We start from the raw sequence: 27,466 nt of genomic DNA, 5'->3' as shown, positions 1-27,466 counted from the left end.
TTTTATTTTAATAAGGATTCAGATCACTTAATTCTAATATGGATCGAGCCTGTTAGGTCTCAGACGTGCCGCTCAACCCATATGCTTAAGGCAGCACCCATATTTATATGCACTTCGTTCCTGCAGATTCACGATTTTGGATATTGGCATCATTACTATGCCATCACTATTAAATAATAAGAATGATATGTATACAAAATGGATAAAAAAATATCAATATAACTGGATTGCAATTACAAGCTATATATGTATACATATCCCACAAGTATATGGCATTCATCAAGTATTTCCCCTTGAGATTGTTAGATAGCCACCGAGAGTAAAGCAGATCTTCGTCACCAACCAACAAAAACCTATAAAAGTATATGAGCAAATGTTTCAGATACATACCTCTGTTGGAAGATTGTGTCGATGTTGTACACAACAGATCAAAAGGGATGAGTTCAAGTCAGCCAATGCAAGACATTATAGGATGAAATGGAGGACGCTTTTTCACTTTTCAGTTTGATGACCATTAAGCGTTTGGGGGATTCTTCAACTCAGATTGAATGCTGCAGTTTAGTCCTCCAGAATAAGCACTACCAGGTACATTGACTAGAAGTTCATCCTCTGGTATGTCCTCAACAATCTCTGAGGGTCCCTGATCCTGAAACAAACCAAATTGTAGATACATAACACCTAAAATATGAAATTTATGTTATAATAGAATACCATCATCTTACGAACTTTCTTTTCCCTAGTTTGAAACATGTTATGACATAGAAATGAACAGCTATAAAATGTGTAATAACCACCCTTGCTTATTTACCTTTCCACAAGAAGAATTCTTTTCCATATTCTCAGCTTTTTTGAGGTCAGCCATGATGGCTTTAAGCTTTTTCTTTGCTTTGGTCCGAATTGAACGACGTTCAATGCATTGTGCTGCAGTAACAACAGCATGACAGGCCACACAAAGAGTCCTCATGTTCTCTAGCCTGCATTCACCTGCATAAAATTTCGGCAACATATGAAAATCGAAATCAAGCTCAATTTAACAGAAAAGCAATACAGCAAGATATTCAAGATCAAGAAAGTACTAGAAAAAGTAAGTTTGTGAACAATAACATACCTCCACCTCTATAAACAGGGACAATGTGGTCTGCATGCCATGCATTGCCCTCGGAAGGATCACTAACAAGCTTGTCAACCCTGCAGAAGGTAAACTAGAAAATTGGTTCATAGAAAATACTGTGATCTCGAAAGTACTACTAGTGTATGACTTATGTGGCCATATGCCTACAAAGCTGTTCAATACTTTATATGTCTAGCAGACTTCTTTGCATGACACTCATACAGTCACTGCATAATTTTCTACAACAAAATATTCTGCAGTAATAATGAAACTGCATTGGTAACTTATCCTGATTGACGTACAAGCTCTTCTGACTTGCAATCTTTGGTGCTACTCTTGCAATATACTCCCACCGCCTCTCTAACGATAAAGGTTTTAAGTGCTTCACAAGTTGGTGACAGTCTAATTGGCAATTTGTGCAGATACCGTGCTCAAGTTGAAAAAGTTCCTGGAAATATTTTGTCACATAAAGCATGTAACCCAATGGGAAAAAAAATCAAAAGAATAGATATATTGGTCAAGTAGTAAAGAAACATATGCACAAACCTCACGGATGAAACTGCTGCTAGTTCTTAGGCGGTATTCTTCATAGCAGCCAAGATTACAAAAAAGATCCTCAAAATATTCAGGACTCTTGGCATTTCTCCCCTGAAGACATAGGAAGCCAGTGACATATGTGACAAATGGTAAAGCAAGAGAAGGCTAATTAGTCCTTACTCGCATGGTTTTTGGCAGAGTTTACAGAGTGGTTCACCAGTCAGCGACCAACCCTGAGTATACTCTTTCTCCTTTTTGCTGTAACTACGCTGTAGATGGACCTTTTTCCACACAGCATTTGGAGGCAAAGAAACATTTATCTCACAAAAAGGTGTTGTGCGGCGCTTGCTCCCACCTTTTAGCAGTCCCTGCAATAGAATAAAAAGCAACACCTTGAGTTATCCATAATGAAATAAAGGAGATATCCTAGAGTAGAATAAAATTCATTCAGACATACCCCAGTATTATGGTTAATGCTTTCCTTCAAGTAGCATAACTCAACAGACAAAGGGAGTTGCAAAGGCTTTCCACGTAGTTTTCTTTGTTCAATGGGTCTTAGATTATTCCATTCATCAATGAAGGCCCAAAGAACATGCCTATATGCGGGGTTGTCCTTGAAATATTTGGAAACTGTTTCCTTACTCCCACAAGCAAGAGCATTTTCTAACTCAATTTCCTCTTGTCGAAAATTCTCAAAAAGTGGCACAGGTCTCAAATCTTTCCCTTGGATGCAGGAATACAGGTGGATTCTTCCAGTATGGGCACTTACCTGTATATTACAAGTACAATGTTAATGTTTAAGAAAAGAAACCCACTGGATTTATATTCCTATTTATTGCATTGTCATTTAATGTAAACTCCAGACCACTAATAATATCATCATTGTTGAAACCTACAGTCAACTATCTATTCGAGAGAAGGGGGATATTTTCAAATGATGTTTTTTTGTTTTTATCTCTAGAAAGAGATGAGCTTTCCTAGAGAATTAAGGTTGTATGTGGGTAAAGGATTAATAGGAAGTTTGGACACAAGTTCTACAGTAGAGTTTAATCATTGAAAAGGTAATCTATATAATCAGTTCATTTATTGAATGTATGACAACAATACCATTTTTCACCCATTTTGTCAATTAAATCACACAGGAGATACAAGCTTTGGAATGAAAGTTTTGGTCAAGGATCAATCAAATAGCAAATGCCTGCAAATATATAAATCTAGGGGAAAATAAAAAAGGCATAAGCCTGGAAGGATTTGACAGTTCTTTGATATATTTTGTAGACTAATATAATTAGCAGCCAACTACTTGCTATCATTATAATTATTTTTTGGCTGGGTTTTGGCAACTAATTTGTAAGTCCAGCTTGGCTTGCTTCCTTGCTTGAAATGTTGAATGAAACATTCTCTGAAAATGCTATAATATTTATAGCATACATTCTGAAAGAATTTTCTATCAAATAACTTGAAGCTCATCTAAATCTTGTATGGATAATCTCTGTACTAAAGTGTGAAATTAAGAAGAAAGAAGTCACCATGTTAACATCTCTTTACATGTCTACCACAAAGACTACTTAAAGGAACAATTTGAAATGGAGAAAATTTTCATCTGCGGTGCAGGGTGAGAAAACAACTAGAGTTTTGCTTGATGCAAAATAAACCAGAATCTACAATCAGGTATAGTTTGTTTACCTCAAACCGCAGAGAATCAACTTGAATAGAATTACATTCAGCGTCTGATGGTTGAACTGGTGCACCAACATCTGCTGTGGTTATCTTTCCCTGCATTAACATAGACTTTGAATTAGCTAATTTTAAGCCAAAATCTAAAAGGACATATCATTTTGCTGTATTGAGAAAAAAAAAATCCAATTAGTACATTTGGCAGTGACTCTTGATCTTTGCTTCTGTTATCCATTTTAAAAGGAGGGCATACGTCACATCTTCCAATATCAGCTGCAGAAGGATGCAATTCTTTTTCATTTCCCATGGAATTAAGATCTTGGAGTTGTCGATCAGGAACCACACCAGCCTGTAGATCAATAGAAGCATTATTAACTTGTAATAAACAGGAATATAGCTCAAAAGTGAGAGAAACAAGAAAAAATAATTCACTTGAATAGGAAAATAGTAGCAGCAGGTGAAGAAAAGTTTCTCCAACAAGGTTAGTTTAGCTGACATGTAGGTATTTTCTGCATGTGCTTGGTCAAAGGGAAGCTCAAGCATGCAGGTTAACCATTCCAGCGAAGCTCCTTCTAGCAAATATAAAAGAAAAATTACTTTTTATTCTAATAATGTTAAAGTTTTACATCATTATGACTGTAGCTGTCACCAGTTTGATTCATTGTGTCAGATCCGTCATTCATTTCAACAGCAACATTAGCAAATGCTTCTGAAGGCTGCAAATCCTGGGAATATTCAGGGTCTTGCTGCTGCTCTAAATCCAGTGAAAGTTTTCCAGGTGCTTCTTTCATCAAAATTTTTGCTTACAATTTGCATAAGGTGTTACCATATCAGAAATGCCTTTAACCTACCAAAACAGAAGAATAAAGTTTGATCTTTTAGAAAAATTAAATAAAATAAAAAATGAAACGATATGATGCCTGCTAAACAAAACAAACCACCAATTTAAGTCATGCATTTTACCAAACATGCATATCCATACGCATATCATGATTGGAATGGGAAAAAAGAAAAGATTTCTACGAAGGAAAAAGAATTTTTTTATTCTAATAATGTTAAAAAGTTTTACATCACTGTTATTGTAGCTGTCACCAGTTTGATTCATTGTGTCAGATCCATCATTCATTTCAACAGCAACATCAGCAAATGCTTCTGAAGGCTGCAATTCCTGGGAACATGCAGGGTCTTGCAGCTGCTCTAAATCTAATGAAAGTTTTCCAGGTGTTTCTTTCACCAAAATTTTATGTTTGCAATTTGTATCAGGTGTAACCATATAAGAAATGCCTTCAACCTACCAAACCAGAAGAATAAAGTTAGATATTTTAGAAAAGATGATCATGATGCCTGCTAAACAAAACAAACCACCAAAACAAGTCATGTATTTTACCAAAAATGCACATGCACACACATATCATGGTTGGAATGGGAAAAATGAAAAGATTTTTATGCCAATCAGGTGAAGTTTCAAAACACATTTAGCACTAGCACAGATAGAAAGCAATACTGATGAATAAGCATCAACAATATAATATTCATAAGTGTTTGGCTATGTAAGGCTAAAGGCAATCTATTGCATGGAACAATTCTCAGCAGCCACCAACGTACATAAAATGTGCTTAACAGGCAAAAGCAGTTCTGAAACAGTAATCCTGATGTCTTCTTACAATAGTTCTGAAACAGTAGAGAGAAAACTTAAAATGGTGCAACAGAACAATGTCAATTACACCCCCCCACTTTGCCCTGCTTCTCATTTTAAGAAAGAACCTAAACTCTACTAAGAATACTAAAAACAAATTTAATGTAAATATCTATATATTTTTGTATAAGATCACTCCATAATAAGAAGTTCACTTATTATGTGAATAGTAGCAAATGCATAGAGAGAGAGAGAGTAGATACTTCTATCTCTTTCATTGCGTCATATTTTCCATTTGTTGTAGATGAAACATGGTGCAGACTCTTGTTTAGATTTTGCCAATGTAACTCATCCAAAGTATCCTGTAGTATGAGAAAACTATAAATAGCATAAAATAATATGAACTGTCAGACAAATTTGTTAAAATTTCTTCCATAATATATGCACACCTTTGCCAAGAGGATGTAAATGTTGACCGCGCTTGTTTGCCCTCGTCTATGAGTTCTATCCTCAGCCTTTAAAAGACAAGGATGGAAGGGGAAGTAAGGCAACTGATCAAATTTGAACAAGCAAAAGTATGTATTCATAAAGCTCTGAGGACGATAGGTCCTTAAGCAAGTTTGGGATTAATACAAGATAAACCAATAAAAGATTGTGATATGGACACTTTAATTGCAATAGGAGTTTTTAGTTTTATTTATTTATTATATATCAGGTTTTACTAAGAGTTTTAGTTTTACTTATTTTATCTAATGTATTAGGTTTTTATTTCCTTCATAAACTCTAAGTTAGGAATTCTATTTTATGTCAATTAGGACTATTTCCTTTGTCATTAACAGTCTATAAAAGGCTGTCAATATGAAACAAAGAGGTAAGCAATTATTCTATCAAAAAGAAACGTTATTTTGAGAGGGGTTCAGTCAATGAGGAATCTGCCTTTTGAGTAACCATAGGTCGAAGCAAGAATTCTTTCTCGTCTAGACCTGTGACTAGATCCTACGCCAAGGCGCATAACAATTTGGGATCGGAGCCAGCTGTCATGGGTGACGAAAAAACTTCGACAGCCAAGTTGGAGGCATTCATGGAACAAATGGCTACAAGGCAACAAGCGTTAGAGGAGCAGGTGGCGATGTTATCTCTTTCGGTCCAAAAGACAACGAAAGGGGATACAGAAAAAAATAATGAAGAACAAGGCAGCAGTGGAGGAAAGAAAAGAAATTCAGATTCGCAACACGGTGGGGGCATGGTGCCACGATACTCTAAGATGGAATTTCCCACTTATGATGGGGTTGGAGATCCTTTAGGATGGTTAAAAAGATGCGAAAATTTTTTTGGCAATCAACGGACCAACGAAGAAGACAAAGTCGGCCTAGTTTCATTCCATCTTTTAGGAGAGGCACAATTATGGTTTGATCAAATCGAAGAAGAGGAGGCAAATCTGGATTGGGAACGCTTCAGAGAGTGTTGTCATATCAGGTTTGGGCCACCTATGAGTAATAACCCCTTGGGGGAACTTGCAAACTTGAGACAAACTGGGACGGTAGAAGAATATCAACGACAATTTCAATCACTACTCGCTAGGACTACTGATCTAAAACCTCGACAACAAGTAAACCTTTTTACTGCTGGATTGGTAAAGGAACTTAGAATTGATATTGAGATGCAACAACCGGGAAACCTTGGAGTTGCAATGAATATGGCACGAGCTTTGGAACGTAAACAAAAAGTCTCTTCCAAGATGTTATCTCAAACCAATCTAAACTGGTCAACTTCCCAAAACACTGACAGCAATTCAATCATTCCAACAACTCAGAACATTGCAAGGGGAGGGGGACAAACAATAGAACCAACAGGGAACAACGGCAAAATAAGTTCTTCTGCACCATTTATTAAGAGATTGACACGGATAGAAATGGCGGAAAGAAGGGCTAAAGGGCTGTGTTATAATTGTGACGAGTCTTATTCCATGGGACACAAATGTAAAAGGTTATTTTGGATAGAAGTACCAGACATTGAAGGCAAGCAAGATGATGATGAGATAGATGATTTTGGATAAGTTTTGAAGTTTATTTTGAATTTGAGCTTGAGGACAAGCTCAATTCCAAGAAGGGGAGTAATGATATGGACACTTTAATTGCAATAGGAGTTTTTAGTTTTATTTATTTATTATATATCAGGTTTTACTAAGAGTTTTAGTTTTACTTATTTTATCTATTATATTAGGTTTTTATTTCCTTCATAAACTCTAAGTTAGGAATTCTATTTTATGTCAATTAGGACTATTTCCTTTGTCATTAATAGTCTATAAAAGGCTGTCAATATGAAATAAAGAGGTAAGCAATTATTCTATCAAAAAGAAACGTTATTTTGAGAGGGGGTTCAGTCAAGGAGGAATCTGCCTTTTGAGTAACCATAGCTCGAAGCAAGAATTCTTTCTCGTCTAGACCTGTGACTAGATCCTATGCCAAGGCGCATAACAGATTGTAAGAGCTCTCTCTATCTCCCCCTCCCTTCCTTGCCAAGATGATGCACAGGAAAGTTACAGAAATCCAATTCCACAACCTTAATTATTTTTTAAGCTTTCTTTTACGTTCCCGCCATCGTTATTGCTATTTCTCATTCCAGGAATAAAGACCTTAACATATGCATTCAGAAAAATGCAGAAATCATCAACTACTTTTCTGCTTTAACTGACATTTCAATCAAGCAGAAATTTTGATGCATATCATCAATTTTTTTGCTCTTTTGGATGTGTACATTATCCTGCCATCTAGACTAGCAAGCAATGCATACTGGATAACTGCCCTATAAAATATTTTCTTCTAATTTTATCCATAATGTTCCTTCATCAACTAGGGAAAAAAACCCGGGGGGGGGGGACACTTCCTTTTGCAGTATTTAAAGTAGTTTTAAAAATGGAAAACCAAGAACACGAGTCTAAAAGGAAAAAGCAGAGAGAATAACAGGCCAGTCGGTAATTCAAAATAGGACCACAGAAATCTGAAGCTCCTAAAAGCTCTAATATAAACAGTGTCACCAAAATAACCTTGTGAAGGTGATTGTTGGTATTGAAATTTGAAACTAACCTCAAAATTTTTAAACATTTAACACCATTCTACATTAAATTCAGCGCATTCAAAATTTTATTGAGACTGGAACAGGATTGCTTAAAGAGTAATGCTATAATTCAGCAAAATTAAAAAAAAAAAAAATCTATATGTAAAAACCTGAAGCATCAAAGATGGTGACTGAGGCAACTCCAAAAACACAACATGTTTTGCTGATGAAAAATCGAGTCCAACACCCCCAGCAGTTATTCCAATTATTGCGATTTTGGCCTGATGAATGAGGCTGGCTATAGTCAGTATAATACAGGAAAAAAGTAACTTGGCTGCAAGTCAGAAAATGGTCTCTTTAGTAATGTCTGCCACACTAGAAAATAGCACATAGGACATATGTAGAAAATGCTTGTATCTGTTCATGCTTTTTCCAGTATTTTTAAGTATCCAAGGAAGCACAGAACATGAAAATTGTTGCATGGATGAATAAATTATTGGAGTAAACATCTTGGGTTAGAAAATAAAATGTATAAACCTAAATTAGCAAAGTGACTATCAAAAAGAGAAAGACATTGTATCAGACACAGAAAATCTTGTAGCAGTATAACCACTTTTTGAGTATAGAAATTTCAAATTTCATGAGCTATGCAATTCAACGTGTTTAATCTAGATAATAGTTGATAATTATGCTAAATGACAAAAAGGTCAGTAAAGACAATCCAAAAATGTTTCTTAAACGAACAAAAGGAACATAGGCAAAGAAACATGTAACACAAACCCCATTTGGTGATTTAAATGACAGTACAGCTGATTGTCGATCTTTTGGAAGTGTGGTTCCATCAATACGGACAAAAATAATTCCTTTCTCACATACGAAGTCCTGGATAATTTAAAACAGCAAACTTCATGGATTGCCAAGGAAAAAATAAAGATGGTAGTCTTAAAAACCATTTACTTAAAGTTAATAAGGTGTCATCATGGATATAACCTACTAACACAGTAGTATTCCCTATTCAGAGGGCTACAGACTAAAGAACAAATTTTAAACAAAAATATTTTACGCATCAAAAGATTTGACTTACAGCCCATCAAAACGAGCGGAAATAAACCTAGACAAAATATCACAATTCCATTTTTACTTTAAACTAGAAAGTGATTAACTACTTAATTTCATATTGACAACCTAATTTTTCCTTTTTTGTATATTGCAGATCATCAATGAGACAGGAGAAATCTATCATGCACAAATTCTGTGCAACTAAAGAAATAAAGAGAATCTTTCTTTTTGTCTTTATCAATCCTGATAGTAATTCTTCCACAGTCAAGGATACATCTCAATATTCCATTAGATGTTACTCTAGTGAATGAAGGGCTTATTATATCTTACCTGTACTCCATCAAGAACTTTATGGTGATGGGCAAAAATTATCATTTTATGAGAACTGGAGTTTAAATCAAATTCTTCCACGCCATCTGAATTTGCAATTAGTGGGTGATTAGAAAACCATTGATGAAATCCACGAAGCTTTGCAACACCAAGTTCTTGATAAGAAAGTTCACTAGAATTGCAATTGTGAATGCCATCTGGAAGCAACAAGGAGCAACATATAACTAAAAAAACAATACTCAGATATGGCCAACTGTGTATTCATGACATCTAGCACAAGCACGCAAAAACTTGCAACACCAGCATATGACTATGGAATTAATTGTATTCACTTCCTATTCATGAAAGTTTTCTCATAATGGTTCAATTAATCAAAGATTTCTAAGCATACATTATACAAAATATATACCAACTATTGATATTTGTGTCTCTATAAACATAATGATGCAGAAAATTAAAAATAGGGAAAATCACTAGAAAACCAAAGACTCTGAAATTTTCTCAAAGCTGAGATAAATTTCAATACCTTTTTAAAGTAACTGAAAGACCTTCACAATCAAAAGCCAACAAAAATTACCAGCATAGGTGTTTATAGGCTATTTGCCTAACTCCTATACATTATACATGGCAAGATCAGTTAATAGAAAACCTAATGTCCTAAACAGAAAAAAAAATAAAATTAAAGCACAAGAAAATAGAAGATTAATTAAATAGCCCCTACTAATGCACATTACGTGATCTTAAAGAATGAAATAAGTTAAGAGTGCACACAACCTTAAGTTAATTCACATTAAACAACTTCAGTTGCATTATAAACAAGAATATCTCCAAAACCAGTGAGAAACATAGGAATAGAAGATTTCATCCCAAATAAAAAAGGAATAGACGGCATCTATACTGGAAATAAAGCACCACAGTTTGGAAAGAACTGGAACAATGAATCACTCAAAATCTCAATCTCTCTATAGTGACCAACAATAAGAAAAAATAAAAAATAAAAAATAACTCTTCATGTCTAAACAGGATTCTACAGGGAAAGGATTGCACTTGTGCTAGTTTTAGATGATGACGCTCTATGTGAAACCAAATTCAGTTTCCAATTCTTAGAATGCAAGAGAAAGTTATGCTTCAACTCTAGAAAACACGCTATTTGCAATGCACCTTTGGGACTACAGCTAATAGAATATCGGCTTACAACAATTAATCATGTGCCATCAACATGACAAATTCAGCATATTCCAAAGGCATAAGCAACACAATATACGCAAAGATCATCTAGATAAAAATGTTCATCATTTATCCGAGTCATATGTGTTTGCTAAAACATAAAATGTATAAAGAGGAATCTGTATCAATGGCTTAAATGGCATGAAATACTGCCTAATCTTCTGCTAGAAATAAATAGCTCTGTTTTGGTCTATCCAACAACCAAACAAAATATAATGAGATCAACATTTCAGAAGTTGAGTAGGCAGAGAGAGACAGAAAACTAGCATGCAGGGTTGCCTTATAACATTGAATTTCTCACTTGCAATACATACAGAAATGTCCATAATTAACATTGTTTCCACCCAGTTTCTCCATAGCAATATCGTTGGAAGCATTATTTTCAAAAGCATCAGCATTGGAAAAACTGACAGCCGCCTTGGCTGAAGCTATGTCTGATTTCTTCAAATGCAACCTTATAAGCTGCCGACGTTTGGGAGGTAACTGGACCAGGACATGCTCCTTCAGACGTCTTATCTGCAATTGGTCAGCATCTATCTATGGATCAGTAACTTTTGAAAAGATATAGACCAAAGAATTACAAGCATCGTATTCCTTTAATAAAAAGACTTGGCAGATAAAAATGGTAATTTAAAACTGAATAGAACTTCCAAATAAGAACAATCACTTAAAGATTGTCTTGAATGTACATGGAAAAATGGAAATCCATAATCAAATTTGAATGGTTAGAATGCAGGACGAGAAAGTAACCTTTTCATCAATTATTACTGCAACTGCTAAAACAAAAGAAATTTATTCTTATAGAATGTGTGAACTGAACAACTAATAGCCTAAATAGAGAACAATGATAAAATTATACCACAAAACCATCCCCATTTGTGGGAAAGGCTTTTCAGTTGAGCACTCAAAAAGAAAGAGTTTGCATTAGTTTCTGAGCTACTGCTTATAATGACTGTTTAAAATGGTAAGTGCTCAAAAAAGGTACACTGATGCTTCCTTTTGCCTCGTTAATATTAGATAATAGTCAAGCAGAATGTTAAGTGCATGAAAAACAGGGACAAACCATGACTGTTTGGCTAAGTAACACATTCAACTCCTCCAAGCGAACACCCTTTGAGAAATCCTGCAGGACAGCTCCATCAAATGTGTTAAAGACTTTCACGCTAACAATCAAACCAAAAAGTAGATGTTGATGAATATATAGAACTTAGCACCATAATCCTTTACTTATGTAGCTACCAAATCAGTCAACCAAACACAGTCATATAACAAACTGTTACACATAGCCACTATGGCTACATACAAAAACTCTTAAGGAAAAGAATTGAAGAACTAGCTTATAAAAGCAAAAATGCAATTTTGTAGCAAACCACATTACCAAAAGCAATTGACCTTTTCATAAGAAATTGATTAAGCAACAGTAACTTAATACCATGCATAGGAAAAATTATAGAAGAAACTATACTGTGTTTCTTGAAAAGCTGCTCAAATGTTACCTTAAAACCTTGAGTGGTCTGAGCAAAGTTGACATCACAGTAAGTTTCTGCAAACTTGTACTTGGTCACTCCCAACAAACCAGGCCTATACAACAGAAGCATGGTAAACCAATTGCTAACAAACCTAGAAAAATTGCAAGATTCTTAAGTGTAAAGAAAGCTTACCACAAAATATTTATCTGATGAAAAATGTCATATGGCCTACATTGGAAAGTATAGAAAGTACAATATTAGATTGCACTAACAAAAACAACAGTAAGATAAGAAAGCTATCAAAGGTAGAATCATTACTGAAAATTATTAGATATATATTATGCCCATGCTAAACTTAATATAGATGATGATGGTGCTATTTTTGCTTCAAATTCCATGCTTCAACCTTGACAAAGAAGGTGTTCCTGATAAGAGTACTATACGCCTGACCTTCTCCGCCAAATCAAGAACTGTTTGTATCTGTTAATACAGGACACATCCCAATATTCAGTAAAGGATATTGAGCACTAAAACTACAATAAATGAGCAATAGCGCTCATAATATTACAAGTAATTTGATTCTCTCATTCTCTAGAGGAATTATTATCTGATATAGTCAACAAATATAAAGTACAATTAAAGCAAGTGAGGTGTATACCTCTGCTGATTCAGTTGATTTTCGTGAACATCGAAGATGGTGAGATTCATCAACTATTATTACAGCCCATTCATGTTCAAGCATGCTCTTCCGCAAGTGTTTAAGCATAGTGTAAGAAATAACCACAACTCTAGGATATTTGTTTAAGTAGGCAGGATTATCCCGATGACCAAAAACTGAAGTCAAATAGAATATGGTGATAAAAATAAAAGAATTAGTCTACCACCACAAAGATTCAAAATCTTCAGATGAGAAGGGGGGATAAAAATTGACGAATATATACTACAATGACTTGTCAACATAAATATCAGTATTTTGCATCGGCAAAAAACTAACATACTACCTGAGATTATTAAATAAAAGAGATTACTATTACATCAACGCTTTAACAACTATCAAAACAAGCCATTTCCCATTGTTTGAGGTTCACAATATGGATCATATGTGCATCACTATGCTCGACTTAGGATCATATCCTAAATAAGCTTAGTAATAGTGAAGTCCCTTTTCATGAGTATGAACCATGCCATTAGATCTTCTTCCTCTCTCCACATGGTTTTCTTCCATTTATTCACAACTTCTTACAGAAAATTTGAGGGTTTCCAGTTTTCTTTTAGCATGCCACTACCACCTTCACATGTTTCTCGTTTAAAGAATGGAAAAGGTTAAAAAATAAAAAACTAGTTACAAACTTCTCATCACTCTTTAATGTAATCTCCACACATTCCTCTTGTAACTTCAGACAACAGTATGATAGCAATCGAGCAAAGGTCATATTCTGATGAGGCACTGATATGGAAGTTGTATCAATTTTTCAACAAGGTTACTGAAGTGGTACTGTTCACATTTCAGAATGCTACAATAAAGTATAACTTGACAGAAACTACTTCTTATGGTTCTAAATATGGGTATCACTTGAGTCTTTCTATGGTTTTCATCTTTCTTAGACAATATTGTGCTGTCCAGGACTCCAAGTAACCTAATGTCAATGATACAGATTTAGTTGTTATGGCTGAATCTTGGAGAACCTACTTAAGCTCAAGGGCAGTGCTACATCTAGGTTTTGAGATCAATTTATAACAAAAATATATTATATTTTTTCAATATTGACCCCACCTAAATTACATAATATAAGAAAAGGGTCAGTGAGTAAATTCCACATCCTTTTTGTTATGGATATTGAGTTCAACCCTCAATTCTTACTAACTACTAAAATTTCCTAAACATATCCCCTTGAAGGCTTTGTTCTATTTTAAACTAAGAATAACTAACAATGAAACATATACTCTCAAAAAAAAATTTTGGGCTAGAATAAAAAGAATTCAAAGCTTCCTTTGGTATATCTCTGATTGTTTGCTTTCCTAACAACCACCCAAATTCCTCCACCCCTAACCCCCCCCCCAAAAAAAAAAACCAAAAAAAGAAAAGATGGAATGTATGCTAAATGTTACCAAGATGTATATCAGAAGGTAAACAAAAGGATAGCCACCGCTCCAATTCTTCTGCCCATGAATAACGCAAAACAGCAGGGCAAACAACGAGAATAGAACCTTCATTAATGAAACAACCAGCAATAGCAATAGCCTGAACACAAATCAGATACGTAGAACACAAATCAGATACGTAAACAAAACTCATTTTCATGCCATCTAGAATCAGAAGCCCGAAACCTGAGAGTTGAAACAATCTTCCAACTATAAACAGTAAAAGGAATTATGCTTTCTCAAATCTAAAATGTAGCCATTTCACTTAAAAGGAAAAGATTGCATATTGCTTGCCGAATGTATTGACCGCATATACCACACAAATAAGTACAATGATTTTTTTTTGTTATGAAACCATCTGCAGTGCAGTTTTTTTTTTTCTATTGTTGGGGGGGGTGATAGAAGCTGGAAAAGACTTTCTGGCATACAGGGCAGCCGTGAAGCTACAGCCATATAATTCATGTCAAGGGATTAAAAGCACATAGAACATCATACTCATACAATTACCTGGAGTGTTTTGCCAAGCCCCATTTCATCTGCAATTAGACACCGACCACCCCTTCGCAAACCAAATTTGATACCTTCAAGTTGAAAAGGCAGAAGTGAATTCAATAGTGTTTCCGGTAGCTTTGTGATTAATTCATCAACGTCCTCATCAGATAGATGTTCTGGTCTACACGGTCTCCATTGTCCAGCAACAAAGCAATGTGAAAATGTTTCAACAACTTTTAGTGTTAAATGAGGTATCTCCCTGATCTCAATATCCTTTGACTTCCTTAAACATGACAAAACAGAACCATAATCCCTGAGCTTATAAACACATGCCTTTCGACCTCCACTGTCTTGGGTGTAATGTGAGTGCATAACCTATCAAAATTGACACAACAATATCCAATAGAATGTCAAATGGGCGAAAATAAACAAAACAAAGAACCTAGAGCTTGATTGATTATTTAAAATTAAACGATTTCAAGGAAATGAAAATAAATAAAATGAAACTTCAAAATTATTTGGTATAAGAAATAGGTAAAGCTGTAAATTTAAATCTTGACCCCATATGAATTAAAAGAGAAGAAATAGAAAAATTCAAAGAACTCAAAACTAGAAACCAAAAACCCAACTCACATCAGATAAAACATCCCCCAATCTTCGCAAGCACTCTTCATCGCCCGGGTAGAGACAACCCTTCAGCGTCTCCGGGGTGATCGAGAAAGTGTCAGGGGAGCAAATTTCGAGCCTGGCCTGGAACTTTTTAGACAATTGGGTACTGGAAATTGGCATCGATTTCGAATCTTGATGTCGTTTTGGGATCTGGGCATTGTCGTTTGCGAGTTTAGGGCACTTGGCGAGCCTCCAATAATGAGATTGGTTTTCTTGACAGTGAATGTTTGCACTGGAGGATTGTAGTAGCGCTTTTCGCTTTGCGATCGCAGCTAACCGGTTAGCTTCCGCTTGCTTTCTTTCTTCTTCTGTAAGCTTCATTAATGTAAGTTTTTTTTCTCTTCGGGTTTTGTCAGTTTTTTTTTTCTTTTTTTTTTGGGGGGGGTGGGTTGTTAGGGTTTTGAAATGAAGTTGGGGGGAAAGTAACGGGAAAGTTATCCGTAGTTTGGGATTCCGACACGTGGCTGCTGGACTTAGGATTCAATTCAAAGTACATATTTTTTTAGATTAAGTTTAAGTCATAATATAATTTTTAGTCCTAAACCTAGTTTCATTTTGGTACATATATTTTTTTTTCACTTTGGTATATGATAACTAAATTTATTTTAGTATTAAACTTAGATTTTGTCAAAATTTAATGATGCGACCAGAGTTTTTGGAATATAACTGGATTGGTCAGTTTTATTGATTGAACCAATGATCGATTATTATATTGGTCCAAACAAAGGAATTGAACAAATTAAATGGGAAATTGCTCAAAACCAGTGAAAATAAAAAATTAAAACAAAATCAGGAGTTGAACAAGTTGAATTGATTTAATAAAAATAATATTTTTTAGATTTTTATGAATTTTTAATTAATTATTTAATTGTTATTGGTTTAGCAAATAAACCAATCAAACCAATTGAATTAAGAATCAAAAGTATGATCGATTCAACCACAAGCCTAGTTATTAGAACATTATATGCGACACTCTAAGATTGCACCACATCATCATATTTAGTTATATATAAATTTTTTAAATTTTCAAGTGATACTGAGGCATAATCAGAATGTCATGTAATCAAATTGTTATATTTTTTTAAGTTCATGGACCAAAAATTATATTGTAATTAAAGTAATATTAAAAAGAATTTAAAAACTTGAATTTTACTCAAAATTGTATTTGATTAATTTTTTTGGTACTTTTTATATCGTTTTATGGTTCATGTTTAGGGTTTGTGATTGTCACTTACAATAATAATGTCTCCAAAGTTCGAAATCCAGTCATCTCTTAGGAATATAATGTGTCTTACTAATGCACTCAACACTTATTAGTATTTTACTTAATTATCTTATATTAAATTTTTTATACCAATTTGGTGATTAAAGTTGTAAATTTATAAAAAAAATGTTAGACGTGGCTTGATAAGAAAGTGTTGGCATAAAAAGTTATTCTTAATTTTTTTTAAAAAGTATAAAAATCTTTTCAAAAATTATAAAAAAAATTATTTAGTATATAATTTTTTTAACATTGGAATAAAAGCTATTTTTTTAATTAAAATTTATTAATTGCATTCATTTAATATTTTTAATATGTAGTATTTATGTGTTTAAATTTAATTTTTCTTACAATTTAATCTAATTTTGATTTTAATATCGTGCATATTTTATGTATTATTATTAATTAGTTTCAAACCAAAAATTTTATTATTTATATTCTAAATATGTAGTTTCTACATGCATATGTCACGAGGTTAGAATTTTAGTTTGACAAACTGCGCGACCTTAGTTGATTTCTTGGGTTCAAGTCTACCTAAGTTAGTCTTACTCTCGAAACATAAGAATCCTCGCAGAAATTCTCTGAAGCTTCAAAACAAAGCGGAAACAAACTTGAAAGAGAAAAAAAAACCACAAACAGACAAAAAAGCTAAAAGAAAATAGCACACATTAATTGTTTGAGTAAATGCTCTTAAAAGTATTCTATTACTTTGAAGGTTTACAACTGAGTGATTACAAATAAGGGGGAAGCCTTTATTTATAGTTTAGCTCCCCTAGATTCGACAAAACAAATTGAACTACATCAACAACTAAGACTAATTTCTATCTACAAGATGAGAGTTTTAAGAGATTTAAACTCTATACAATCTTATCTCTTAGAATTTACACCATGATAACTTTAGTTTTATTGGAGTGTTTCACTAGGCTATCAAGGCTTCAAGTAGATGGATTTATCTATGTGTTTCACGAATTGGACCAGTTTAAGTGAATCAAATGGCCCTATTTAATCAGTTGACCTCCATAGGACATTATGTGCACATTCATCATAGGTTTTATGTAACACCCAGTTTCCAATAAACTCGTAATTAAGGATAATTAAAGGACTAAATTGAAAGAAACCGCAAGCTTGCGGCTTCTATTGGAAGAAAAAAGAAAGTTGGAAACTGAATTAAGCATAGTTGAGAATCAAGCATGGTTTGGATAGAATGGAACCAATCGGTTCCTTAGTAGGATACATAATAACTAGCAATGGACGATCCTCATAAGGCAAACAATAGAGCGGGAAAAGCTATAAATAGTTGGGAAATGGTTTCCCATGACTGATTTTCTTCCCGACTCAGCTTTATTTTCTTCTCTTCATTTTCTTCAGTAGCTCAAAAAAGGAACAACCATGAAAGGTTTTGCATGGAGTAGACTTCATGAGAATGGAGGTGGAAAAGTAAAGAAACTAGCAACTTGGTAAGGTTCTTAACCCTTATAGGTATATTAAAGTTAAGGAAATAAAGCCACGAATATTCAGAACTGTTTTAAAGGTTTTGCATGTTATTAAAGTTTAGTTTTTTAAGATAAAGTGCAAGTTTAACAAGTGGGTTTTGGTTGTAAATTCTAAGTTGTTAAGAAAGTAGAAGCTCTAGTGTTCGAAGAACTAAACTGTGGAAGCGATGAAGTTTTAAATGAGTTCCTAAAACGCCATGGACATTATGATTTATGCTGTCTAAGCATGCCATGGTTGCCTAAACATGAAAAATAATGATATGTGCATGCATTGCATGATTGTGGGGAAAACCTTAAAGGGATAATGAAGTTAGGATGAGAATGAAGGTGACCCTATTAGATACCACCTCAGGCGAAGCTCTGTGCCTTACAGAGGGAACACTGCATTTTCAAGTATTAAGGTTAGGTGGAGTAAAAGCAGTAATGGGAGGAGGATTTGTGAAATCTGTATTATGGAATAGTATTTACCACGACGACGATATCGACTAGTCCTTCGGGGGACACTGTCACGATAGTATATGGCGTAAGACCATAGATAAAAGACGCTATGATAGTTTGGTATAAGGTATGTAGTGTAAGTCCAATGATGAAAGACTCCATGGCAGTATGGTACACAATAAAAGGTATATGTCATAATACCATGGATGAAAGATGCCACGGTGGCACGATATAAGATATAAGGTATACAATATAAGACCATAAATAAAGAAACTATGGCAGTTAGGTATAATGAGTAAGACCATGGATGAAAGACTCCATGACATCATGTGATAAAGTGCTAGGATGGTGAATCGATGTAAGACCATGGATGAAAGACTCCATGACATCTACATAAATAGTTCATCGAGACAGTAAACACGGGATAAAGTTTGATGGGACAGTAAACATGAGATAAAGTTTGTCAAGATAGTAAACATGGGATAAAGTCAGTAAGGATAGTAAACAAGAGATAAAGTCTGCTGGGACAGTAAACACGAGATAAAATCCACTAGGATAATAAATAGAAGATAAAGTTCGTCAGGACAGTAAACATGAGGTAAGTCCGTTGGGACAAGAGAAACAAGAAAGAAGGGTATAAGGCCATAGCTGGGCTACGACAATCCATAGAGTTAGCCAGAACCTCAAGTGAGGGGTATGTGGCCAGTGAGCCAAGTATGGGAAGCCACGTAGGTGGAAGAAGAGTTAAAAGAAAGTGTAAGTATTGGTAAGCGGATTTTGAGGAATCCGCCAAAAGTAATGAAAATAATGAAGATAGACATGAAAGCCAAAAAGGCATGGGCGATGACCTAATAAGAGTTAGAGAAAGATAGGCTGTGTGAGAGCCGGCTTAAGCATGATGTAACACGCCTCACCCGTATTCAATGCCGGAATAGAGTTATAGAGTATCACCAGACATATTGCACAACTAAACATACATTTCACATACATTTTCAAATTTCATATAATCATCATTCAACATCATTCACATTGTCCCTAATACGAGCCTATGAGGCCCAAAACATGTATTAGGAGTTGTTCGGGACTAAACCGATAACTCAAAAAAATTTTAGAACACTTAGAAAATTTTGCAAAATACAGTGGACACACGCCCGTGTAGCCCAACCGTGTGTCTCACACGGCCAAAGACACGCTCATGTCACAAGCCATGTGGACATTCAAAATGGGATCAAATGGCCGTGTCCCAGCCCTTGGCTGACTCTGTGTAACTTTTTGACTTGGGTCACACGGCCAACCACATGTCCGTGTGACCAACCCGTGTGCCCTTCGAAATGGCCTCACACGTCCGTGCCAGGCCGTGCCAAACCTGTAGGGTATACTGAATTATGCCATATGGCCAAGTCACATGCCTGTGTGCTAGGCCATGTGGAGCATACTGACTTGATTTCTAAATCAACACTAGGGGACATACGGCCGTATCACTGAACTGTGTGTCACACACGACTGAGACACACGCCCGTGTCTCTTTCTGTGTGGACAAAAAATAAGTTATTTACCAAGCCATTTTGCTCACCCAAATTTCATTCACCTACACCAAACCAAATGGCACCAAAACATGGCATAAATAAGCATTCTTCCAAACTCAAATAAGCTTAATTTATGTTATATCAATACCAACAACACAAGGTACACAAATACCAAAATGTACCATTCAATTACATACCAAAACTCATAATCTCAAATCATTAATAAGACTACATTCATTTAAGCATCATCTTACCTAAAACCACAAACATGCCAATCTCAAATGTCAACCATTTAATACTCCAACTACCAATTCACAACAAGCATATAAATGGCAATTTTATACAATATTTCAAATGACTCTTTTCACATATATACAACCATCACCAAACATACCAAATTAAACCAAATCTCATGGCTACACATTACAATCCAAATAACAATAACAAGCCAATTCAAATGGCTAAATTCATTACTATCATATATACCAAAATGACCAATTCTTATACATGCCATATAACCAAAAACATAGATTCAAAAGTACCAAAGTGATAGCTTGATAGTGTGATGAGGTCTCTGACGATTCCCAAATCCGAGCTAGCTTTGATTTCACTACAAAACACGAAAAAGTAAACAATGTAAGCTATAAAGGTTAGTAAGCTCGTATGAAATAATAAGCAAAGCTCACCATTCATTTACCAATCAAGAATATGAATATATCATACTACCAAACATTTAATCACAATATTAACATATATTCAATTACATATTTAACCATGAACCCATATCTTTTATAGATTTGATGCTTATATAGTTTTCCTACATATCTTTACTGATACGTATCTATTTCTCACCATTTCATATCTTCTATATACCCGTTGAATAAAATGAAATAGCATAAAATATTAGGCAAATACTCATGTAACCATTTAATTCTATGAACAAACTACAACATCACAATTTAATGTATTTATAGACATAATAAGAATATATAATTATCGAAGGCATTAACATTCATTATCAGACTATACTAGTCAAATATTCAACTTGTATTCATACTTACAATACATACCTCACTTGAAACGTGTTACATGAATAGAAAATGATCGGAGTGTGCCATGGTATCTTTCAACCATGGTCTTAGTTATTCTCATCGTGATGCCATAGTGTCTTTCAACCATGGTCTTATTTATTTTTCGTCGTGTTGCCATAGTGTTTTTCAACCACAGTCTTATTCATTTTCCGTTGTGTTGCCATAGTTTCTTTCAACTATGGTCTTATTTCTTTGATTCATGATGCCATAGCGTCTTTCAGCTATGGTCTTGATAGAATCATGATGCCATAACGTCTTTCATTGATGGTCTTGTTTGTGGTATGGTGCCATACTGTCTTTCAACTATGGTCTTAATCATTTCTTTCAAGCCAATAAGCTCAATTCATATATAAAAAATTAGATATTAAACAATAAAAAGCACAACTAATTGATTTAATTAAGTTACGAACTTACCTCGATCGCTAAAATGATGCAACAGATCGATTAGTCCAAAACCTTATTTTTCCCCCGATCTAAATCTGAATTTCACTTTTCTTGATCAATTACACAAGCAAGCTTGGCCGAATGAAAAGGATGACAATGGATTCTTTTTGCCCTAACAATCGGTTGAAGAAGATGATAATGAAACAAATTTAACCTTAAATTATCAAATACCAAAATTAACCTTAAAATTTATTACAAATTTCAAAATTACCAAGCCATTATCATATTAATGGGATATCTACCACATAAGGACCTCTAATTTAAGGTTATATAGCTATTAGGCAACTTTAGCTAATAGAACTTAACTTTTACACTTTACACGATTTAGTCCTTTTTATCAAATTGGGCACTCAAACGATAAAATTTCTTAACGAAATTTTCACACAATCATACAATCACACTGTAAATGTTAAAATAATAATAAAATAATTATTTCTACTTTGAATTTGTGGTCCCAAAACCACTGTTCTGATTAGACTAAAAATCGACTATTACACATGGAAAGGTAAAATGAGTCGGAATGTCTGGCAAGACTATTCCTCTTTGAGAAAAGTCCATTTCGGGTACATTGCCACAATGAAAGCCCATAAGGAGACAATAAGCAAGTGAGATGATAGGTTTGCATAGCCATAGGACGATAAGTCAATTGTTCATTTGTAGGGACAAGTGAGGTCCCAGGTTAGTCTTGTGCATAAGATGGGTTACTGGAAGTAATACCGCCATTATTACCAGTGGGATAGAATAAGAATGGGTTCACTAGGATGGTGAGTCCTATTGAAGGTCAACATAATACGAAAATGTCAATAAGACTTTTGAGACTAATGTATATGAAGAGGGAGTCTGCTAAGGACTGGATCCACCATGGGAGTCTGCCAAGAAAGGTATGACCTAAGGACCTTTGGGCGAAAAATAAAAGAGCGCTACCATAGAGGTACAAGATGGTAGACGGGTGTACTACCAAGTAAGATAGAGGACAATGAATACCTTGCATGTGGGGTGTACAGAATGAAGGAAATATGAGAAGTAAGGATAGGTTTTGCTGATCGAGCGAAGTAACTGAGATATGGTCCGGTGGAGAGTGACCAGAGGAAGGTATTGAAAGAGAGCCATAAAGATCGAAGGATTGGGTGGAGTTTGCCACCCTGATTTTCAACAATCATCGTGAGCAAGCATTGAGTATTTTTTTGTTTAGTTTGTTGGAAAAATCTTGATTTGGAAACAATTTTCTTGCACAGTGAAAAATTAAAATTTTGAAAACCAACTCAATTTGTGATATTTATAGCAATAAACCTTAACCGAAATCCTAGATTAAGCAGATCCTTAATGTTTTTCAGCTTTTAAATAAACAATCTTCTCCACTATTCTCATACCATGAACTAATTCGAGTGTGAGCTCGAACTAATTGAATCAAAACACAGAACTAGAAAAAGTTTTCCATTTGAGGTGAAAATGATAATTTCTCTTCTTTAATAGAAATAAGTAAAATTTTTATTCTAAAAAATATATTTAAAATTTGAGAATAAATTCTCTCTATTTTTCGGCAAAATAACAATCTTTCAAAAGTTGTGTAAATATCTCTACAGGTGCCATCTATTTATAAGAAGAGAAAGTAGAGAACCCTTTTAGAATTGAAGAGGTTTATTTTAAATAGAAAAATAACATTCTACTTAGAGTAGAAGAGGGGTGAATGTCCCACCCTTGTATTTCAACTAGGGTTTTCGCCCCCTTCATGTTATATGGAGTTTTAGGCCTCTCTCACAGCGGGTCCAATTACGGGTATTTCCTAGGTCTTTTTTGACAAGTACTATGTAATATGATTCAAACCAATTCAGTTTTTCTATTTCTTAAAATAAAATTTAATATTCATATATAAAAAAAATTTCTCATCTCTATTTTACCCTGACAAAATTTTAACGATTTTACCCTTTATAAAATTTTGACAATTTTGCCCTAGTAAAATTTCAAGAAAATATGTTCAATATTTCACAACCCAACATCTTCAGTATGACCAAATGATTTATTTTATTTTTAAGCTTCAAAATAGTCCAAAATCTAAACTTATTCTTTCATCATTTTTAAAGTAATCCTATACATGATTACAAGTTTCCATTTCCATTTCATTTCCATTTCCATTTTCCATTTTTGGAAACCTATATTCATTTCCAAAAGATTCCATTTCTCCATTTCGGAGAAAACCAGAATCATTCCTGAATGTTTCCCATTTCTCTTTTTCTATTCATTTCGTTAATTTTTATTCAAATACATAATTTATTTCTGGTTTCAACAAGCCAATGGAGGGACTGATTGGGCATATGTAGTTGAGGTTCAAATGATTTATAAATAAGTTCCAGATTTTCACCTATTAATTATAAACTCATTTAGTCATGAAGTCATTCCACTATAGTATCGTGACTGAGCTCTCTTCAATGACATACCATTACGAAAGCAACTACTCAGTGCTCGTCTAATGATCTTGTCATAAGTGTGTTACCCTCATAGGATATCCTTGATCTCTTTGGGATAGTATCCATTGTCCCAATATGATCCTATTTTATCTCATGGTAACCATTACATCTTCCTTCATGAAAAATTAATCACTATCAAATAGTGATCAAGTCATCCATCATAAAGATAGACGACCCATGGCCACGTTTACTTTTCATCAACCATGTAATGCTAATGAGAGGATATCATTTACCCATTTTTTGGGATATTAATTCCACTGTTGCAAATGGCGCTACATACTACAGAAGTCGTACACCCAACGCACTAGCTTTTAGCTCCTTATATATTTGAACTCAGGCTTTTACTTACATCAAAGTGTATGAGTCACGCATGCATAGTCCACCATACACTCAGGATTTAGGTATGCCACACTATGAACGTCACAAGTGAATAAATCCATAAACAAATTTAAAATCTATTCTACTTGGGTCCTGTCCGATGTACTATCAGTCTAGTCAATCACATCTATGTCTCTATCTTTTGGAAGTCATCCATTCCGATACCCAAGACATATCCCCTATTAAATTTGATAGATGACATATTAGTCTTTCAATCGGTTTGCTTATTTTTTATTAGACTAAGGACATGTTTAGGTTCATCTAATAATACAAGTTGTCTTTCTGTACTACGATTAGACCACGTAATACCTTTTAGTATTAGTTAAACAATAAACAACCAATAAGCAACATTTGCTTCTATTTTTCTTTGCATGCAAAAACCATTTGAGGATAATAATACAAAGTACATTAATCGTAATCAATGAATTTATTTTATTAACCAATCCATTCAAAAAATTACAGTGTATATTGACGAAAATACTACACTTAGGGCACCAGATCAACATATTTTACTTTACATATGTTACCCTCGTGTGATAGGGTTTAATTATGGTGTAATAAAGGAATTCACTAATTTCATTTGGACTTATTAGAGTTTGTGTAATGATCGCATAATTTGTGAGGTTGATCGAAGACTCAAATGAGAGATCAAGCTAGATGTTGAAAGCGGGGATCACATGCTGTTAAAGTCATGCACATAGGAATGGGGTACTATTAGAAGCTTCACCCTAAGAGTTTTAATGTTGTAACTAGATAGTGATCATTTGGGCATTAGTATAGTTAGCCTCTAAATAGAGTTGTAAGAAGTCTATTGTAAATAAAAAATTAAATTTGAGATCGAAATTAAGGGACTAAGTATTTAGTGGCTTAAAGCGTTAGTTGTAAGAATTATTATTTTTAATTTTATTATTAGATAGTTTTATTTTTAGGTTGTTTTATAGCAGCATAGTTAGAAAATATTAAGTATAGGTCCATTTGTGACACTCCATACTTGGATTCGATGAATTGGTCGGGCATGAGATGTTACAATTTGAGTGGTATCAAATTATAGGTTTAGCCTGTCCTTTGACTTAGAAGAATGGAAAGAAGTACCCTTATGTAAATGGAGATCAAACTGGCTAAATCACTTAAGTCCTCAGTATGGATAAGATATTATATGTAGTTTGTGGATGCATGCACCTAAATTGGTGAACCAGAGGTAAGTACCAATAGTTGAATGTAAGAAATATACGTAGAAGGTATAATTGAGAAAATGTGATAGTAGAAATTCTAGTAAATATATGTTTAGGGGATACAAGGACATTACAAATAAGTAGATACATTGATGAAAAGTACAAGTATTAGAGAAAGGAAGTTTCCCTAAATAAAAGGGTACAAAGGGAAATAAAGCTTTTTAACTCGCAAGTGGCCTGCCACGTCATTGGTGGCTATGCTTCTTCATAACTAGTCTTTAGGAAGAAGTAGGTATGAACTCACTTGGTCCTTGCAGGTGGAACACAAGGATGGTAGGGTGAGTTTGCTTACATAAGAAGAGAGGTTAGGACAAGTGGCTCTTAGAAGCCAACTTACTTGGCTTCATTTCCTCTCTAGAGGGTAAGTGAGGACACCTTGCCCTGTCAAATGAAGAGGGAAGTGAATGGTGTTGGCATAGTTTCCCCACCACTGCAATAAACTGGGTATAGGGGAGGAACCTCTCAAACACTTGAAAGGAGCTTTTGCTATATTCTGGGTTGACTTTAAGTAAAAAAAATATAATCTCCAATGGTATAACTTCCCCTCTAGGAGAGGATGAAATAGTTAGTGGTAGTGCATGTTCGACACTTCCCTCGATTCATGCTAAGACCATAAGTAAGGTAAGGAAGATAGATTTTCTAGGGCAACAAGAAAACCCCCATATAGTATTAGGTTATTAGAGCAGAAAAAAAGAGGTTAAGGAAATTAGTTTCTGAGAAAACTTAAGTGTTCGGAGTAGCAGGGGAAACTGTACTCTAGTATTGTATTTAAGTGAGAAAAGAAAGATAGTAGAGAAAACTGAAAGATAAGTTGAAGAGGAAGCAAGAAAAGGGCTTGAAAGAGTATGAACTTCCCTACCATGTCCAAGTTATTTATAATCGAAAAGAGAGCATAAAAAGTTATAGGAATTTAATGGGTAACAAGAAACTATTCAAACCACCAATAAGGGTAAGACACTTGTCAGTATTAGGAGAAGGCAGCATCTTTTGGCGGTCCCAAGATGAGGATAGGTTCCAACTGTTACCAATAGAGAATAGTTTTCAATAAGGAAGAATCATTCATAAGACTGTTTAGTAACAACCCTCTTTAAGTAAGGCAGAAAGCCTTGTTTACCATTGGAGTAGGATTTCAGAGTCAGAGTAGTCGCTCCAACACTTTGCTAGAAGGATGAGTCACGAGCGAGCTTAGTTGCCCTGTGAGATGAAAGAATTGACCCATCGGATGGGTAATGTTAAAGTACGAGTAAGCTTTTGGAACTTCGAAATATTCCGCTAGGAATAAAACAAACTTTAAGTCAACTAGTACTTATTCCCGAGCATTTGCCATATTAAAGGATGAAAGAAAGGATTAAGGATTAGAGTAGCACAGCGAAAGAATCAAAGGTCAGCAATGAGCTAGTAACTAAGATTCGCCATTGTTAAGGATCTGCAAAATGGGTGAAGTTAGAGCATGAGCAATTTAGGATTCGTGGAAGCATCTGTCAAAGAAAATGTTGAAAAATTGGTAGGTAGACAGTGTTCACCATAGAATGCTCACCAAATTAAGGTAGTGAGGAAACACCATGGGACAAGGAATACACGTAGCGGAGTAAATAGGTATCCCCTAAGAAACGAGAACTTCTACTTTGTTAAGTATAAAAGGAATACACCAAGATGGCGGAGTAGGGATGAAGTATGGATGTTAAAAGGAACTAAGTTGGGAGAATTTGTAAGAAGGTTGGATGAATATGTA

At 34.5% G+C, this 27,466-nt stretch overlaps 1 protein-coding gene across 1 annotated transcript; it reads right to left on the bottom strand.

Annotated features, from left to right (window-relative positions):
* Positions 1-389: 389 nt before the first annotated feature.
* Positions 390-15,789, bottom strand: LOC107887837 (DNA annealing helicase and endonuclease ZRANB3). The gene is made up of 26 exons (XM_041094311.1): positions 15,371-15,789; positions 14,753-15,112; positions 14,213-14,345; positions 12,762-12,937; positions 12,510-12,583; positions 12,296-12,331; positions 12,131-12,215; positions 11,698-11,757; positions 10,949-11,150; positions 9,408-9,604; positions 8,799-8,900; positions 8,189-8,299; positions 5,411-5,476; positions 5,225-5,323; positions 4,395-4,616; positions 4,152-4,172; positions 3,952-4,119; positions 3,522-3,674; positions 3,335-3,424; positions 2,106-2,417; positions 1,832-2,016; positions 1,658-1,763; positions 1,414-1,559; positions 1,109-1,188; positions 809-984; positions 390-646 (listed from the first exon to the last, which is right to left on the bottom strand). The coding sequence occupies exons 1-26, from the start codon at positions 15,725-15,727 to the stop codon at positions 515-517; spliced, it is 3,849 nt and encodes a 1,282-aa protein (XP_040950245.1). The 5' UTR covers positions 15,728-15,789; the 3' UTR covers positions 390-514.
* Between the last annotated feature and the right edge of the window lie 11,677 nt (positions 15,790-27,466).

This window comes from Gossypium hirsutum, chromosome A03 (assembly GCF_007990345.1).
Source record: "Gossypium hirsutum isolate 1008001.06 chromosome A03, Gossypium_hirsutum_v2.1, whole genome shotgun sequence".
NCBI lineage: Eukaryota > Viridiplantae > Streptophyta > Magnoliopsida > Malvales > Malvaceae > Gossypium > Gossypium hirsutum.
This window is presented reverse-complemented; position numbering and strand designations above follow the sequence as displayed.